Source organism: Salvelinus alpinus, chromosome 31 (genome assembly GCF_045679555.1).
Source record: "Salvelinus alpinus chromosome 31, SLU_Salpinus.1, whole genome shotgun sequence".
NCBI lineage: Eukaryota > Metazoa > Chordata > Actinopteri > Salmoniformes > Salmonidae > Salvelinus > Salvelinus alpinus.
Genome location: NC_092116.1, coordinates 40920740 through 40940467, shown reverse-complemented (window position 1 = coordinate 40940467; position 19728 = coordinate 40920740). Strand labels below are relative to the sequence as shown.

The window sequence follows — 19728 nt, the reverse complement described above, 5'->3', positions numbered from 1 at the left end:
GCCGTACGCACTACCCTCTGTAGTGCCTTGCGGTCGGAGGACGAGCAGTTGTCATACCAGACAGTGATGCAACCAGTCAGGATGCTCTTGATGTTGCAGCTGTAGAACCTTCTGAGGATCTCAGGACCCATGCCAAATCTTTTCAGTCTCCTGAGGGGGAAAAGGTTTTGTCGTGCCATCTTCACACGACTGTCTTGGTGTGTTTGGACCATGATAGTTTGTTGGTGATGTGGACACCAACGACCTTAAAGCTGAGCAGTGTTATAATGTACCGTGATGTGGACACCAAGGAACTTGAAGCTCTCGACCTGCTCCACTAAAGCCCCGTTGATGAGAATGGGAGCGTGCTCGGTCCTCCTTTTCCTGTAGTCCACAATCATCTCCTTAGTCTTGGTTACGTTGAGGGAGAGATTGTTGTCTTGGCACCACCCGGCCAGGTCTCTGACCTCCTCCCTATAGGCTGTCTCGTCGTTGTCGGTGATCAGGCCTACCACTGTTGTGTCATCGGCAAACTTAATGATGGTGTTGGAGTCTTGAGGATCAGCGTGGCAGATGTGTTGTTGCCTACCCTCACCACCTGGGGGCGGCCCGTCAGGAAGTCCAGGATCCAGTTGCAGAGGGAGGTGTTTAGTCCCAGGATCCTTAGCTTAGTGATGAGCTTTGAGGGCACTATGGTGTTGAACCCTGAGCTGTAGTCAATGAACAGCATTCCCACAGGTGTTCCTTTTGTCCAGGTGGGAAAGGGCAGTGTGGAGGTTGATAGAGATTGCATCATTTGTGAATCTGTTTAGCCGGTATGCAAATTGGAGTGGGTCTAGGGTTTCTGGGATGATGGTGTTGATGTGAGCCATGACCAGCCTTTCAAAGCACTTCATGGCTACAGACGTGAGTACTACGGGTCTGTAGTCATTTAGGCAGGTTGCCTTTGTGTTCTTGGGCACAGGGACTATGGTGGTCTGCTTGAAGCATGTTGGTATTACAGACTCAATCAGGGACATGTTGAAAATGTCAGTGAAGACACCTGCCAGTTGGTCAGCACATGCCCGGAGTACACGTCCTGGTAATCCATCTGGCCCCGCAGCCTTGTGAATGTTGACCTGTTTAAAGGTCTTACTCACGTCGGCTACGGAGAGAGTGATCACACAGTCGTGGGGAACAGCTGATGCTCTCATGCATGCCTCAGTGTTGCTTGCCTCGAAGCGAGCATAGAAGTGTTTTAGCTCGTCTGGTAGGCTCGTGTCACTGGGCAGCTCATGGCTGTGCTTCCCTTTGTAGTCTGTAATAGTTTGCAAGCCCTGCCACATCCGATGAGCGTTGGAGCTGGTGTAGTATGATTCAATCTTAGTCCTGTATTGACGCTTTGCCTGTTTGATGGTTTGTCGGAGGGCATAGCGGGATTTCTTATAAGCGTCCGGGTTAGAGTCCCGCACCTTGAAAGCGGCAGCTCTACACTTTAGCTCAGTGCGGATGTTGCCTGTAATCCATGGCTTCTGGTTGGGGTATGTACGTACAGTCACTGTGGGGACGACGTCATCAATGCACTTATTGATAAAGCCAGTGACTGATGTGGTGTACTCCTCAATGCCCTCGGAAGAATCCCGGAACATATTCCAGTCTGTGATAGCAAAGCAGTCCTGTAGTTTAGCATCTGCTTCATCTGACCACTTTTTTATAGACGGAGTCACTGGTGTTTCCTGCTTTAATTTTTGCTCGTAAGCAGGAATCAGGAGGATAGAGTTGTTGTCAGATTTACCAAATGGAGGGCGAGGGACGTGTCTGTGTGAGGAGTAAAGGTGGTCTAGAATTTTCTTCCCTCTGGTTGCACATTTAACATGTTGATAGAGATTAGGTAGAACTGATTTAAGTTTCCCTGCATTAAAGTCTCCGGCCACTAGGAGCGCCGCCTCTGGGTGAGCGGTTTCCTGTTTGCTTATTTCCTTATACAGCTGAATGAGTGCAGTCTTAGTGCCAGCATCTGTCTGTGGTGGTAAATAAATAGCCACAAAAAGTATAGCTGAAAAGTCTCTAGGCAAGTAGTGTGGCCTGCAGTTTATCACAATATACTCTACTTCAGGCGAGCAAAATCTAGAGACTTCCTTAGATTTCGTGCACCAGCTGTTGTTTGCAAATATCCCGCTAGCTGAAAATCCATGTCGTCATTCAGCCACAATTCCGTGAACATAGGATAATACAGTTTTTGATGTCCCGTTGGTAGGATATTCCTGATCGTACCTCGTCCAATGATTGCACTTTGGCGAGTAGTATTGACGGTAACGGCAGCTTTCCCAGTCGCCTTCTCCGGGTCCTGACCAGGCACACCACAATACACCTCTACACCCACCACACCTCTGTACGCTCCTCCCATCTTTGCCACATGGCCTGAAACTGCACCATTTTGTTTCTCTATATTTCAATAATAAATCCATTAGATTGTTCCATTGTGTTAATGATGGCTTTTGATTGATTTCCTAGTTCTCAATATATGTTTTCTCAAGATGAGAAGAGAACACCCACCACACAGCTCTATATACAGCTCTACACACACCTCCTCCCATCAATATATGTTTTCTGAAGATGAGTGATGAGAAGAGAATCATCCAGCCCATTGGGTATCTCATTACACCCCCATATGTCATGTCTTGAAATACGCAGACAGATTAATTAAAAGTATGTTTACATTGTAATACTTCTGACAGCCAACTTTCTAGCTCCGCCCACAACTTCCAGACTTTATTCCCAGAAACCTTGGATTACTGAGTCATTCTTAGTTTTACACTTAAGATATGACTCTGCCGTCGTAGAATGTAAGTTTTGTCTGTTGTATAATACATTATATACATTAGATTATATGGGATTAAGCATACATTTTCATTAACTGTAATTTTGTTGTTTATGTTCCTGAACTTTGACTCCATAGTTAATTTTATTTTAGGATATTGTCAGTTGGATATGTGCTGCACGGTTTTGTATATATTATCTTCCCTATCATATGAACCTCCTTTTCTGACTCAAGGTTGCTCTGGTGTCCAAAATAAATTAAATACTTTATATGTGCTTGTTTGTGCTTGCCTGGCTTAATAAACCAATAGAAAAGTCCTAAAATTGCAAACCATCACCACTGTCATTGCCAGGCTTGTATTACATCTACTGACGACAGAACAGACGAGAACTACTGAGGTAAAGGCGCCCTCCTGTGGTGGACCATGGTATTACTGCTACAGTTCTTCAGATACTGCCTGAGCATACCGGCCCGCAACATGTATTACATTATGTTTATTATTAATTATCTAAAATAGGAAAGTAGGCCATAGATCCGTCCATCCATCCAACATCAATACATTCGAGAAATGAACGGAGCTGGGGGCATTCCGCTTTCAACTTCGTTCCGTTTGTCCCATCCACCGACCCGTCTGCTTCCATTCACAAGTGGAACTGTGTCCGTATGGAACTTAGGTTGCACCGCGGTGGCCAGCTATCTTGCTTGTTGTTTGAAGCGAGTTGAACGTAACCAGCTGGCTAATAAACGATTAAGGTTTAAACCCATCAACTATCCCTGTTGTCGTGAGGTTCGCTTCTCTGTGAAGAAGACTGCTCGAAGCTGAGATGAACCAATTTGAACAGTAAGTTATCTCTCTGCGCTAGCCATGATGCTAACCACGATGTTAGTTGATTTAGCAGCTACCCACAGTCGCCACTTAGCAAACAGTTACCCATGCTCGGTTGTACATTTATCAAAGTGGAACCTATTTAAGTCAGGCCTGGCTCCACTGAAAATTAGTATATTGAATCCGCCATGGATGCCAGTTTTAATAACATTATCGAATGTCCCAGCTGCTTGCCATAGTTTAAGTAATCGCGAAAAAGCCTTTATTTTAGTACATTTTTCACGTTGCCAGCTCCTATTAGTTATACTGAGCTCCGTGCTCATCTCATTGTCCTGCTTCATATTGGCAGCTGCGCGGAACGAGATTTCCCCGGTGAGCGATATCACTGTTTGACTGGGAGCACGTTGTGGTGACCCACGGTGCCGTAAACGGGACTGGGAGCAAGTTGTGGTGACCCACGGTGCCGTAAACGGCTGGTGCCTACCCATCAGAAGTTAAACATTTTCCGGTCATGGTTAACCGTATTTTATTCAGAAAAATGTGTAAAACCTAAACAAAACGTTTCCCTCTTTCAAGATGTGGACAATTTTAAACCCACAGAATATAATTTTGTATTAATACATTTGAGTAATTTAGCAACGTTCTGGATAAGATTTACAGTAGTGAGTGCATATATTCTGGTACTGGTCCCCCGTGGGAATCGAGCCAACAACCCTGGCGTTGCAAGCGCCATGTTCTACCCACTGAGCCACATGGGACCACACATGAAGATTATAGATGAAATAAATTGTAGCTTCTAAATAGCTGCTGGGTAATTTGATATGAATTGTGTGTGCTGCTGCACAGGTTCACTGAGTTGCAAACCAACTGGATGGGTCTCATTGATTTGTGGATCTGACCGGTTGTTACCTCAGATTATGAAACCAACAAGTGTTGCGAATGAGGTATGTAGTACTCGCAGATGGCCACGGGGAGGAACCAGAGAGCTATAAACATGACTGTTTTTTTGGATCTAGCTAACGTGTGGTAGTTAGTCAACATGCATAGCTTCTGACACATCCCATGATCCTCCTTGCTTTACGTCTGACAGATATAGCTACCATAGGCTAGATAATGGGTTCTGATAATTGCACTTTAGTTCATTATTTAGCTAGCTATGTGTAAAACTGACAGTCTGGTTGTAAAACACAACTACTTAGCTTGTTAACCAACAAGCTAACTAGCTTGACACTCAGAAACATTAGCTTACCATGTTTTCAGGACAACTCGACATTCCTCTTGCCTTTCCCGGTCGACTCCTTGCTTATGTAACTGGTGTGAAATGGCTAGCTAGTTAGCGGTGGTGCGCGCTAATAGCGTTTCAATCGGTGACGTCACTCGCTTTGAGACCTTGAAGGAGTGGTTCCCCTTGCTCTGCAAGGGCCGCGGCTTTTGTGGAGCGATGGGTAACGATGCTTCGTGGGTGACTGTTGTTGATGTGTGCAGAGGGTCCCTGGTTCGCGCCCAGGTCGGGGCGAGGGGACGGACTAAAGTTATACTGTTACACTTACTCCCGTCTCTCGGTCTTCTTCCATGGTTCAAAACTGTATGGCTGTAGACAGTCCAGTGCCTTGTTGTCAAAAAGCCACACACTCGTTACACAGCCAGCTGGTGCAGTCAATTCTGTGTCCCAAAGCTGTTTACCCACACAGCAGCATTGCTTCTATCTAAAATGTCCAGATATATAACAGTGACAAATCAAATTGATACATTTGTAAATTATTGTTTTGGGGGGGGTGCTAATATGGAACATGGCATTTAATGAAAATATAAATGTAGAAGGAACTCTCTGTCTTTAGTGTTTCCCTGGCGGTACAATAACTACTGAGCAAGGAAGTCATCTCCCCAGTTTAAACACTGCCTAATCCTGATTCGTCCAAATGATCAGTGTAGAAACCCCAAAACGAGTAACTACTGCTACCCGTAGTCACATTCTTGACAGATTCTCGTCGTTTACATGTGAGTCTGTTCACCAGAGATTATAATCCATGTCTCGAGATTGATAAATCCTTCTTTAACCCGTCTCTCCTCCCCTTTTTATCTACACTGATTTAAATGTAATAAGTGACATCAATGGATCATCACCCAGATTCACCTGGTCAGTCTGCCATGGAAAGAGCATAGCTTTCACTCAGATTCACCTGGTCAGTCTGCCATGGAAAGAGCATAGCTTTCACTCAGATTCACCTGGTCAGTCTGCCATGGAAAGAGCATAGCTTTCAACCAGATTCACCTGGTCAGTCTGCCATGGAAAGAGCATAGCTTTCAACCAGATTCACCTGGTCAGTCTGCCATGGAAAGAGCATAGCTTTCACCCAGATTCACCTGGTCAGTCTGCCATGGAAAGAGCATAGCTTTCACTCAGATTCACCTGGTCAGTCTGCCATGGAAAGAGCATAGCTTTCACTCAGATTCACCTGGTCAGTCTGCCATGGAAAGAGCATAGCTTTCACTCAGATTCACCTGGTCAGTCTGCCATGGAAAGAGCATAGCTTTCACTCAGATTCACCTGGTCAGTCTGCCATGGAAAGAGCATAGCTTTCAACCAGATTCACCTGGTCAGTCTGCCATGGAAAGAGCATAGCTTTCACCCAGATTCACCTGGTCAGTCTGCCATGGAAAGAGCATAGCTTTCACTCAGATTCACCTGGTCAGTCTGCCATGGAAAGAGCATAGCTTTCACTCAGATTCACCTGGTCAGTCTGCCATGGAAAGAGCATAGCTTTCACCCAGATTCACCTGGTCAGTCTGCCATGGAAAGAGCATAGCTTTCACCCAGATTCACCTGGTCAGTGTGCCATGGAAAGAGCATCATGTTCTGTACACTCCGTTCTCTCCCCCCAGTCTGAAAGATGACGACCTAGAGGATCAGGATGAGACGGTCTGTAACCGGGAGGAAGACTGCTCCATCAACAACAATCGACGCAAGGTACGCAACACACACTAAACACACCATCACGCATACAGTACCAGTCAATAGTTTGGACACCTACTCATTAACGGGTTTTGCTTTATTTTTGCTATTTTCTACATCGTAGAATAATAGTGAAGACATCAAAACTATGAAATGACAAGTGGAATCATGTAGTAACCAAAAAAGTGTTAAACAACTCAAAATATATTTGAGATTCTTCAAAGTAGCCACCTTTGCCTTGACAGCTTTGCACACTCTTGGCATTCTCTCAACCAGCTTCACGAGGTAGTCACCTGGAATGCATTTCAACTAACAGGTGTGCCTTGTTAAACGTTAATTTGTGGAATTTCTTTCCTCCTTAATGCATTTGAGCCAATCAGTTGTGTCGTGTCAAGGTAGGGGTGGTATACTGAAGATAGCCCGATTTGGTAAAAGACCAAGTCCATATTATGGCAAGAACAGTAGAAATTGTCAAAAAGAAACGACAGTCCGTTACTTTAAAACATGAAGGTCAGTCAATCCGGAAAATTTCAAGAACTTTTAAAGTTTCTTCAAGTGAAGTCGCGAAAACCATCAAGCACTATGATGAAACTGGCTCTCATGAGGACCGCCACAGGAAAGGAAGACCCAGAGTTACCTCTGCTGCAGAGGACAAGTTCATTAGAGTTACCAGCATCAGAAATTGCAGCCCCAATAAATGCTTCACAGAATTCAAGTAACAGACACATCTCAACATCAACTGTTCAGAGGAGACTGTGAATCAGGTCTTCATGGTCGATTTGCTGCAAAGAAACCACTACTAAAGGACACCAATAAGAAGAGGAGACTTGCTTGGGCCAAGAAACACGAGCAATGGACATTAGACCGGTGGAAATCTATCCTTTGGTCTGATGAGTCCAAATTTGAGATTCTTGATTCTAACCGCAGTGTCTTTGTGAGACGCAAAGTAGGTGAACGGATGATCTCCGCATGTGTAGTTCCCACCGTGAAGCATGGAGGAGGAGGTGTGATGGTGTTGGGGTGCTTTGCTGGTGACACGCTGTGATTTATTTAGAAGTCAAGGCACACGATACGCCATCCCATCTGGTTTGCGCTTAGTCCCACTATCATTTGTTTTTCAACAGGACAATGACCCAACACACCTCCAGGCTGTGTAAGAGCTATTTGACCAAGAAGGAGAGTGCTGCATCAGATGACCTGGCCTCCACAATCACCTGACCTTAACCCAATTGAAATAGTTTGAGTTGGACCGCAGAGTGAAGGAAAAGCAGCCAACAAGTGCTCAACATATGTGGGAACTCCTTCAAGACTGTTGGAAAAGCATTCCAGGTGAAGCTGGTTGAGAGAATGTCAAGTGTGTGCAAAGCTATTATCAAGGCAAAGGGTGGCTACTGTGAAGAAATGTATAATATAAAATATATTTAGATTTGTTTAACACTTTTTTTGGTTACTACATAATTCCGTATGTGTTATTTCTTAGTTTTGATGTCTTCACTATTATTCTACAATGTAGAAAATAGTAAAAATAAAGAAAAACCCTTGAATGAGTAGGTGTGTTTAAACTTTTGACTGGTAACTGTAGATGTTTCATTTCATTGTATATATTTTAACTAATCCAACCTGCAAAATGTTCTAACTGCCAACAACAGTCTATTTGAAAGAAAGATATAATATTATACCACATCCATTCCTTAAATATGATATTATTTAAGCATTACTTTACATTCTACAACTGGCGTCACTGACAGACTTGACCAGATGGGAACAAATGGGATTCATCCTCCATCTGTGCTCATCATTCCTATTTTCCCTCAAATCTGATTCAATATTTGGGTTCAAGTAATTCTCCTTGCAGATTAAGCCTGTGTAACCTGTTTCATAGCTAATGCCTCATACTGACTGTGTGTGTATTTATGTATGTGTATATATATATATACTGACTGTTGTATCTAATGCCTCATACTGACTGTGTGTGTATTTATGTATGTGTATATATATATACCGACTGTTGTATCTAATGCCTCATACTGTGTGTGTCAGACGGTGAGTCCTGCAGCAGGGGAACATCCTCTACAGTATAACTACACCTTGTGGTATTCTCGGAGGACTCCGTCCCGGCCCGCCAACACACAGAGTTATGAACAGAACATCAGACAGATCGGCACGGTCGCATCGGTCAGTACACACACCACTACACGCATCACACACACACACACACACCACTAACACACACCACTACACACATCACACACACACACACCACTAACACACATCATATACACATACACACACCATACACACACACACACATCATATACACATACACACACATCATATACACATACACACACATTATATACACATACACACACACACACCATACACACACACATCATACACACATACACACCACTAACACGCATCATATACACACATACACACACCACTAACACGCATCATATATACACACACACACACACCACTAACACGCATCATATATACACACACACACACACCACTAACACGCATCATATACACACTGTGTTAAACTTGTGGTTGATAGGGTTAGGATGTGACCAGCTGATTGGTTGATGTTATCTTGTGCTGTGATTGGTTGATATTGTAATCCTGTGATTGGTTGCCAGGTGGAGCAGTTCTGGAAGTTTTACAGTCACCTGGTGCGACCGGGAGATCTGACTGGCCACTCTGACTTCCACCTGTTTAAAGAGGGAATAGGGTTAGGATGTGACCAGCTGATTGGTTGATATTGTAATCCTGTGATTGGTTGCTAGGTGGAGCAGTTCTGGAAGTTTTACAGTCACCTGGTGCGACCGGGAGATCTGACTGGTCACTCTGACTTCCACCTGTTTAAAGAGGGAATCAAACCCATGTGGGAGGTAACATTATATTATTATTATATAGGTATATACATTATTATAATTATATAAATATATATATACACATTATATTATTATATATAGGTATATACATTATTATATATATATACATTATATTATTATATATAGGTGTATACATTATAAATATATATACACATTATATTATTATATATAGGTATATACATTATTATATATATATATATATATATATACATTATAATATTATATATAGGTATATACATTATTATAATTATATAAATATATATATACACATTATATTATTATATATAGGTATATACATTATTATATATATATATATAATTACATTATATTATTATATATAGGTATAATGTGGGAGGTAACATTATATTATTATTATATAGGTATATACATTATTATAATTATATAGATATATATATATATACATTATATATTATTATATATAGGTATATACATTATTATATATAGGTATATACATTATGTTATTATATATAGGTATATACATTATTATAATTATATATATTTACATTATATTATTATATATTGGTAGTGAGAGGTAACATGTACATATATTATTATTATATATAGGTATATACATTATTATAATTATATATATATATATATATACATTATATTATTATATATAGGTATATACATTATTATAATTATATATATTTACATTATATTATTATATATTGGTATAATGTAAGAGGTAACATGTACATATATTATTATTATTATTATATATAGGTATATACATTATTATAATTATATATATATATATATATATACATTATATTATTATTATATATTGGTATAATGTGAGAGGTAACATGTACATACATTATATTATTATATATAGGTATATACATCATTATAATTATATATATATACATTATATTATAGGTGTATACATTATATTATTATTATATATAGGTATAATGTGGGAGGTAACATGTAGGTGTATACATTATATTATTATTATATATAGGTATAATGTGGGCGGTAACATGTAGGTATATACATTATATTATTATTATTATATATAGGTTATAATGTGGGAGGTAACATGTAGGTATATACATTATATTATATATAGGTGTATACATTATATTATATATAGGTGTATACATTATATTATTATATAGGTATAATGTGGGAGGTAACATGTAGGTATATACATTATATTATATATAGGTGTATACATTATATTATATATAGGTGTATACATTATATTATATATAGGTGTATACATTATATTATTATATAGGTATAATGTGGGAGGTAACATGTAGGTATATACAGTGGGGAGAACAAGTATTTGATACACTCCCGATTTTGCAGGTTTTCCTACTTACAAAGCATGTAGAGGTCTGTAATTTTTATCATAGGTACACTTCAACTGTGAGAGACGGAATCTAAAATAAAAATCCAGAAAATCACATTGTATGATTTTTAAGTAATTAATTTGCATTTTATTGCATGACATAAGTATTTGATCACCTACCAACCAGTAAGAATTCCGGCTCTCACAGACCTGTTAGTTTTTCTTTAAGAAGCCCTCCTGTTCTCCACTCATTACCTGTATTAACTGCACCTGTTTGAACTCGTTACCTGTATAAAAGACACCTGTCCACACACTCAATCAAACAGACTCCAACCTCTCCACAATGGCCAAGACCAGAGAGCTGTGTAAGGACATCAGGGATAAAATTGTAGACCTGCATAAGGCTGGGATGGGCTACAGGACAATAGGCAAGCAGCTTGGTGAGAAGGCAACAACTGTTGCCGCAATTATTAGAAAATGGAAGAAGTTCAAGATGACGGTCAATCACCCTCGGTCTGGTGCTCCATGCAAGATCTCACCTCGTGGGGCATCAATGATCATGAGGAAGGTGAGGGATCAGCCCAGAACTACACGGCAGGACCTGGTCAATGACCTGAAGAGAGCTGGGACCACAGTCTCAAAGAAAACCATTAGTAAGACACTACGCCGTCATGGATTAAAATCCTGCAGCGCACGCAATGTCCCCCTGCTCAAGCCAGCGCATGTCCAGGCCCCTCTTAAGTTTGCCAATGACCATCTGGATGATCCAGAGGAGGAATGGGAGAAGGTCATGTGGTCTGATGAGACAAAAATAGATATTTTTGGTCTAAACTCCACTCGCCGTGTTTGGAGGAAGAAGAAGGATGAATACAACCCCAAGAACACCATCCCAACCGTGAAGCATGGAGGTGGAAACATCATTCTTTGGGGATGCTTTTCTGCAAAGGGGACAGGACGACTGCACCGTATTGAGGGGAGGATGGATGGGGCCATGTATCGCGAGATCTTGGCCAACAACCTCCTTCCCTCAGTAAGAGCATTGAAGATGGGTCGTGGCTGGGTCTTCCAGCATGACAACGACCCGAAACACACAGCCAGGGCAACTAAGGAGTGGCTCCGTAAGAAGCGTCTCAAGATCCTGGAGTGGCCTAGCCAGTCTCCAGACCTGAACCCAATAGAAAATCTTTGGAGGGAGCCGAAAGTCCGTATTGCCCAGCGACAGCCCCGAAACCTGAAGGATCTGGAGAAGGTCTGTATGGAGGAGTGGGCCAAAATCCCTGCTGCAGTGTGTGCAAACCTGGTCAAGAACTACAGGAAACGTATGATCTCTGTAATTGCAAACAAAGGTTTATGTACCAAATCTTAAGTTCTGCTTTTGTGATGTATCAAATACTTATGTCATGCAATAAAATGCAAATTAATTACTTAAAAATCATACAATGTGATTTTCGGGATTTTTGTTTTAGATTCCGTCTCTCACAGTTGAAGTGTACCTATGATTAAAAATTACAGACCTCTACATGCTTTGTAAGTAGGAAAACCTGCAAAATCAGCAGTGTATCAAATACTTGTTCTCCCCACTGTACATTATATTATATATAGGTGTATACATTATATTATATATAGGTGTATACATTATATTATTATATAGGTATAATGTGGGAGGTAACATGTAGGTATATATTTATTATTATTATTATATAGGTATAATGTGGGAGGTGTGTGTCTCTAAGATGGTGAGTCCATCAGTATGATAGGAGCCCATCCAGTATAATACCTTTCTGGTATTCACTGGGTTGGGGGTGTGTGTCTGTTCCCCTCCAGGATGAAGCTAATAAGAACGGGGGGAAGTGGATCATCAGGCTGCGGAAAGGTCTGTAGTTATAAGACGAGGCTGACAACCTGTTACTAGGTAACGAACTAGCTACAACACATACTGGAGGAGGTACTGGGTAACTACAGTAGCTAGCCTAGCTAACGAACTAGCTACAACACATACTGGAGGAGGTACTGGATAGCTACAGTAGCTAGCCTAGCTAACGAACTAGCTACAACACATACTGGAGAAGGTACTGGGTAACTACAGTAGCTAGCCTAGCTAACGAACTAGTCTGTAGTTATAAGATGAGGCTGACAACCTGTTCGCTTTGCCCCTCATGTTGCCTTTTACCATTCTCTAAACCTCCCTTCAAGGGTAGACATCACATCAGTGGCTAGCCTAGCTAGCAACACATACTGGAGGAGGTACTGGATAGCTACAGTAGCTAGCTTAGCTAACGAACTAGCTACATTACAACACAAAGTGGAGGAGGTACTGGATAGCTACAGTAGCTAGCTTATCTAACGAACTAGCTACGTCCCATCAACACATACTGGATAGCTACAGTAGCTAGCTTAGCCAACTGTCTAGCTACGTCTGCTTAGGGGACGTGCGTGGGTCTGGTTCTGGTTTCCGACCGCCTTAGAAATCGATCTGTGGACACTGATTTTCACCGGAGTATGTCTACTGTGTGAAACACGAGGTGAAATTTGACACCACTTGTTGACAGGTCTGGCCAGCAGGTTCTGGGAGAACATTATTCTGGCCATGTTGGGAGAACAGTTCATGGTGGGAGAGGAGATCTGTGGGGTGGTGGTCTCTATACGCTTCCAGGTACGTATGTTCACACATGCCACACACACACACACACACACACGCCACACACACGTGTGCTTTGGCGCATGGCCGCTAGGGGCAATACAGCTCAATCTACCACATTCCTGACTATTGGTTGTCACTAGTTACTACGGCCACAAAGTCATAAAACCCACCTATTTTTTTACTATTTCTCTTAAAATATGGTTTTAAACCTAACATTAACATCGACGGGGCTGTAGTGGAGCGGGTCGAGAGTTTTTCAAGTTCCTTGGTGTCCACATCACCAACAAACTATCATGGTCCAAACATACCAAGAAATTGGTGAAGAGGGCACAACAAAACCTTTTCCCCCTCAGGAGACTAAAAAGATGTAGCATGGGTCCCCAGATCCTCAAAAAATGTATACAGCTGCATCATATACTGGTCCAGGACCTCTATACTAGCTGGTGTCAGAGGAAAGCCCATAAAATTCTCAGAGAGTCCAGTCACCCAGGTTATAGACCGTTTTCTCTGCTACCGCACGGCAAGCAGTACCGGAGGGCCAAGTCTAGGACCAAAAGGCTCCTTAACAGCTTCTACCCCCCCAAGCCATAAGACTGCTGAACAATTAATCAAATGGCCACCAGACAATTTACATTGACCCCCCGCCCCCTCCCTTTTGTACACTGCTGCTACTCGCTGTTTGTTACCTATACAGAGTCACTTCACCCTCACCTACATGTACAGATTACCTCAACTAGCCTGTACCCCTGCACACTGACTGTACCAGTACCCCCTGTATGTGGAGGCTATATACAGGGTATTACGGTACAGAGTCAATGTGGAGGCTATATACAGGGGGTACCGGTACAGAGTCAATGTGGAGGCTATATACAGGGGGTACCGGTACAGAGTCAATGTGGAGGCTATATACAGGGGGTACCGGTACAGAGTCAATGTGGAGGCTATATACAGGGTATTACGGTACAGAGTCAATGTGGAGGCTATATACAGGGTGTTACGGTACAGAGTCAATGTGGAGGCTATATACAGGGGGTACCGGTACAGAGTCAATGTGGAGGCTATATACAGGGTATTACGGTACAGAGTCAATGTGGAGGCTATATACAGGGGGTACCGGTACAGAGTCAATGTGGAGGCTATATACAGGGGGTACCGGTACAGAGTCAATGTGGAGGCTATATACAGGGGGTACCGGTACAGAGTCAATGTGGAGGCTATATACAGGGGGTACCGGTACAGAGTCAATGTGGAGGCTATATACAGGGGGTACCGGTACAGAGTCAATGTGGAGGCTATATACAGGAGGTACCGGTACAGAGTCAATGTGGAGGCTATATACAGGGGGTACCGGTACAGAGTCAATGTGGAGGCTATATACAGGGGGTACCGGTACAGAGTCAATGTGGAGGCTATATACAGGGGGTACCGGTACAGAGTCAATGTGGAGGCTATATACAGGGTGTACCGGTACAGAGTCAATGTGGAGGCTATATACAGGGGGTACCGGTACAGAGACAATGTGGAGGCTATATACAGGGGGTACCGGTACAGAGTCAATGTGGAGGTTATATACAGGGTGTACCCGTACAGAGTCAATGTGGAGGTTATATGCAGGGGGTACCGGTACAGAGTCAATGACATCTTGTTGTTTACAGGAAGACATCCTGTCTATATGACAGCCAGCGATCAGGGTTAGTGTGTAATGTTCTGGTTGTTTACAGGAAGACATCCTGTCTATATGACAGCCAGCGATCAGGGTTAGTGTGTAATGTTCTGGTTGTTTACAGGAAGACATCCTGTCTATATGACGGCCAGCGATCAGGGTTAGTGTGTAATGTTCTGGTTGTTTACAGGAAGACCTCCTGTCTAAATGACGGCCAGCGATCAGGGTTAGTGTGTAATGTTCTGGTTGTTTACAGGAAGACCTCCTGTCTATATGACGGCCAGCGATCAGGGTTAGTGTGTAATGTTCTGGTTGTTTACAGGAAGACATCCTGTCTATATGACAGCCAGCGATCAGGGTTAGTGTGTAATGTGTGTTTACAGGAAGACATCCTGTCTATATGACAGCCAGCGATCAGGGTTAGTGTGTAATGTGTGTTTACAGGAAGACATCCTGTCTATATGACGGCCAGCGATCAGGGTTAGTGTGTAATGTGTGTTTACAGGAAGACATCCTGTCTATATGACGGCCAGCGATCAGGGTTAGTGTGTAATGTTCTGGTTGTTTACAGGAAGACATCCTGTCTATATGACGGCCAGCGATCAGGGTTAGTGTGTAATGTGTGTTTACAGGAAGACATCCTGTCTATATGACGGCCAGCGATCAGGGTTAGTGTGTAATGTTCTGGTTGTTTACAGGAAGACATCCTGTCTATATGACGGCCAGCGATCAGGGTTAGTGTGTAATGTTCTGGTTGTTTACAGGAAGACATCCTGTCTATATGACAGCCAGCGATCAGGGTTAGTGTGTAATGTTCTGGTTGTTTACAGGAAGACATCCTGTCTATATGACAGCCAGCGATCCGGGTTAGTGTGTAATGTTCTGGTTGTTTACAGGAAGACATCCTGTCTATATGACAGCCAGCGATCCGGGTTAGTGTGTAATGTTCTGGTTGTTTACAGGAAGACATCCTGTCTATATGGAATAAGACGGCCAGCGATCAGGTGACGACATCTAGAATCCGAGACACTCTTCGACGCGTCCTGAACCTCCCTCCCAACACCATCATGGAGTACAAGACACACAACGACAGCCTCAAGTACGATTCACACACACACTCCCACCTAACACCATCGTGGACACACACACTCCCACCTAACACCATCGTGGACACACAACGACCACTCAGTGTTTTGTCTTGTCTCTATGGAGAATTCTGTTTATTGATCTGTGTGTTTTCTTCCTAGGGATAATTCCAGCTTCCGCAACACAAAGATCACCTTGTGAAGAGATGGAGGACAGAAGGATAGAGAGGGAGGGAGACGGAAGAGTGGAGAGAGACTGGACTAGAGTGGAGGGAGGGAGGGAGAGACTGGAGTGGAGGGAGGGAGGGAGGGAGAGACTGGAGTGGAGGGAGGGAGGGAGGGAGAGACTGGAGTGGAGGGAGGGAGGGAGAGACTGGAGTGGAGGGAGGGAGGGAGAGACTGGAGTGGAGGGAGGGAGGGAGAGACTGGAGTGGAGGGAGGGAGGGAGGGAGAGACTGGAGTGGAGGGAGGGAGGGAGAGACTGGAGTGGAGGGAGGGAGTAGAGGGAGGGAGACTGGAGTGGAGAGAGGGAGAGACTGGAGTGGAGAGAGGGAGAGACTGGAGTGGAGAGAGGGAGAGACTGGAGTGGAGAGAGGGAGAGACTGGAGTGGAGAGAGGGAGAGACTGGAGTGGAGAGAGGGAGAGACTGGAGTGGAGAGAGGGAGGGAGAGGCTGGAGAGAGAGGGAGGGAGAGACTGGAGAGAGAGGGAGGGAGAGACTGGAGAGAGAGGGAGGGAGAGACTGGAGAGAGAGGGAGGGAGAGACTGGAGGGAGAGACTGGAGGGAGAGACTGGAGAGAGAGGGAGAGACTGGAGGGAGAGACTGGAGAGACTGGAGGGAGAGACTGGAGAGAGAGAGGGAGGGAGAGAGTGGAGAGAGAGGGAGGGAGTGGAGAGAGGGAGAGATGGGAGTAGAGGGAGAGAGAATGTTTTCTCCCTCCCTCCACTCCCATCTCTGCCTCTCTCACTCAGATGTTTCACTGCGGTGATAGAGTAGTGTGTTTTTGCAGCTTGTCCCTGAGTTACAACAGGCCAGTGTGGGACCAACTGTGTGTGTGTTCTTACATGACAATACAGAAATAAAAGTGTCTTTGGTATCCTGTCTGACTACTTCCTGTCTGACTACTTCCTGTCTGACTACTTCATTATTACATTAACCCTTATCTTGACCAGTTTTCTTTTTAACCCTCCTAAATGTGACCTGTGGAATGCTCATGTCATGTTGACTTGGGGGCCCGATATGGTTCCATGTGATTGTTTCCAGTCCAGCGCTCTCAGGCCGTTTACATTTGTATAATTTGAGGGGCGGAACAAAAATGTGAGTGCGAGAGGGAGGTGACCAGGGGTGCTCTGAGGTACCGGGATTCTTTTAAATAAAGAATAGTGTAGAGGCACTGACAGACGTTTTTTTAGAGATGCAGTGCCTTAGACCGCTGAGAGGCAGTGCCTTAGACCGCTGAGAGGCAGTGCCTTAGACCGCTGAGAGGCGGTGCCTTAGACCGCTGAGAGGCGGTGCCTTAGACCGCTGAGGTGCAGTGCCTTAGACCGCTGAGAGGCAGTGCCTTAGACCGCTGAGAGGCAGTGCCTTAGACCGCTGAGAGGCAGTGCCTTAGACCGCTGAGGTGCAGTGCCTTAGACCGCTGAGGTGCAGTGCCTTAGACCGCTGAGGTGCGGTGCCTTAGACCGCTGAGATGCGGTGCCTTAGACCGCTGAGAGGCAGTGCCTTAGACCGCTGAGAGGCAGTGCCTTAGACCGCTGAGAGGCAGTGCCTTAGACCGCTGAGATGCAGTGCCTTAGACCGCTGAGAGGCAGTGCCTTAGACCGCTGAGATGCAGTGCCTTAGACCGCTGAGATGCAGTGCCTTAGACCGCTGAGAGGCAGTGCCTTAGACCGCTGAGAGGCAGTGCCTTAGACCGCTGAGAGGCAGTGCCTTGGACCGCTGAGAGGCAGTGCCTTGGACCGCTGAGAGGCAGTGCCTTGGACCGCTGAGAGGCAGTGCCTCTGTGAAACTAAAGTCTCACGCAATTGGGTGAATATGTGTTAAGAGAAGATAAGGGATAAAGATGCTAGAACGAATAGTGGAACCGGAATGAGGAGCTCCACCCTGCTAGGACGAATAGTGGAACCCAGAATAAGGAGCTCCACCCTGCTAGGACGAATAGTGGAACCGGAATGAGGAGCTCCACCCTGCTAGGACGAATAGCGGAACCGGAATGAGGAGCTCCACCCTGCTAGGACGAATAGTGGAACCCAGAATGAGGAGCTCCACCCTGCTAGGACGAATAGTGGAACCCAGAATGAGGAGCTCCACCCTGCTAGGACGAATAGTGGAACCGGAATGAGGAGCTCCACCCTGCTAGGACGAATAGTGGAACCGGAATGAGGAGCTCCACCCTGCTAGGACGAATAGTGGAACCGGAATGAGGAGCTCCACCCTGCTAGGACGAATAGTGGAACCGGAATGAGGAGCTCCACCCTGCTAGTACGAATAGCGGAACCGGAATAAGGAGCTCCACCCTGCTAGGATGAATAGTGGAACCGGAATGAGGAGCTCCACCCTGCTAGGATGAATAGTGGAACCGGAATGAGGAGCTCCACCCTGCTAGGATGAATAGTGGAACCGGAATGAGGAGCTCCACATAACCAGTGACGAAAGAACAAACACAAACTACCGCTGTTCGTTATCCCACATTCCTTCCAGACTGATTCTACGCTACCAGTTGTGTTTACGTAGATCTGTCCATGAGAGATACAGTAACCTTCTTGCCTCTGGCCTCTAACCTCTGGCCTCTAACCTCTGGCTTCTAACCCCTGACCTCTGGCTTCTAACCCCTGACCTCTAATCTCTGGCTTCTGACCCCTGACCTCTGACTTCTAACCCCTGACTTCTAACCCCTGACCTCTAACCTCTGGCTTCTAACCCCTGGCCTCTAACCTCTGCCCTATAACCCCTGACCTCTAATCTATGCTTTGGGTATAGTAGACTAACGTTTTTATTTATTTATTTCCCCTTTATTTAACCAGGTATCCCATTGTGCGCCATCGTGCATACATTTATTTTGTCCCCCCATACCAAACGCGACCACGACACACAGGTTAAAATATCAAAACAAACTCTGAACCAATTATATTAATTTGGGGACATGTCGAAAAGCATTAAACATTTATGGCACTTTAGCTAGTTAGCTTGCACTTTGCTTTATTTAGCTAGCTTGCTATTGCTAGCTAATTTGTCCTATTTAGCTAGCTTGCTGTTGCTAGCTAATTTGTCCTATTTAGCTAGCTTGCTGTTGCTAGCTAATTTGTCCTGGGATATAAACATTGAGTTATTTTACCTGAAATGCACAAGGTCCTCTACTCCGCCAATTAATCCACACACAAAACAGTCAACCGAATCGTTTCTAGTCATCTCTCTTCCTTCCAGGCTTTTTCTTCTCTTGACTTTATATTGCGATTGGCAACTTTCATAAATTAGGTGCATTTTATGACAGACCAGCTAGAACTACTGTCTCTACTATATTAAGACAGACCAGCTACATCTACTGTATTATATTATGA

At 44.1% G+C, this 19728-nt stretch overlaps 1 protein-coding gene across 1 annotated transcript; it reads left to right on the top strand.

The window, feature by feature from the left end:
* The first annotated feature begins 3265 nt into the window (after window positions 1-3265).
* Window positions 3266-17280, top strand: LOC139561324 (eukaryotic translation initiation factor 4E type 2-like). Its single transcript, XM_071378342.1, has 8 exons — window positions 3266-3620; window positions 6489-6573; window positions 8599-8733; window positions 9351-9455; window positions 12607-12655; window positions 13332-13435; window positions 16049-16185; window positions 16334-17280. The coding sequence occupies exons 1-8, from the start codon at window positions 3604-3606 to the stop codon at window positions 16371-16373; spliced, it is 672 nt and encodes a 223-aa protein (XP_071234443.1). The 5' UTR covers window positions 3266-3603; the 3' UTR covers window positions 16374-17280.
* The last annotated feature ends 2448 nt before the right edge of the window (window positions 17281-19728 follow it).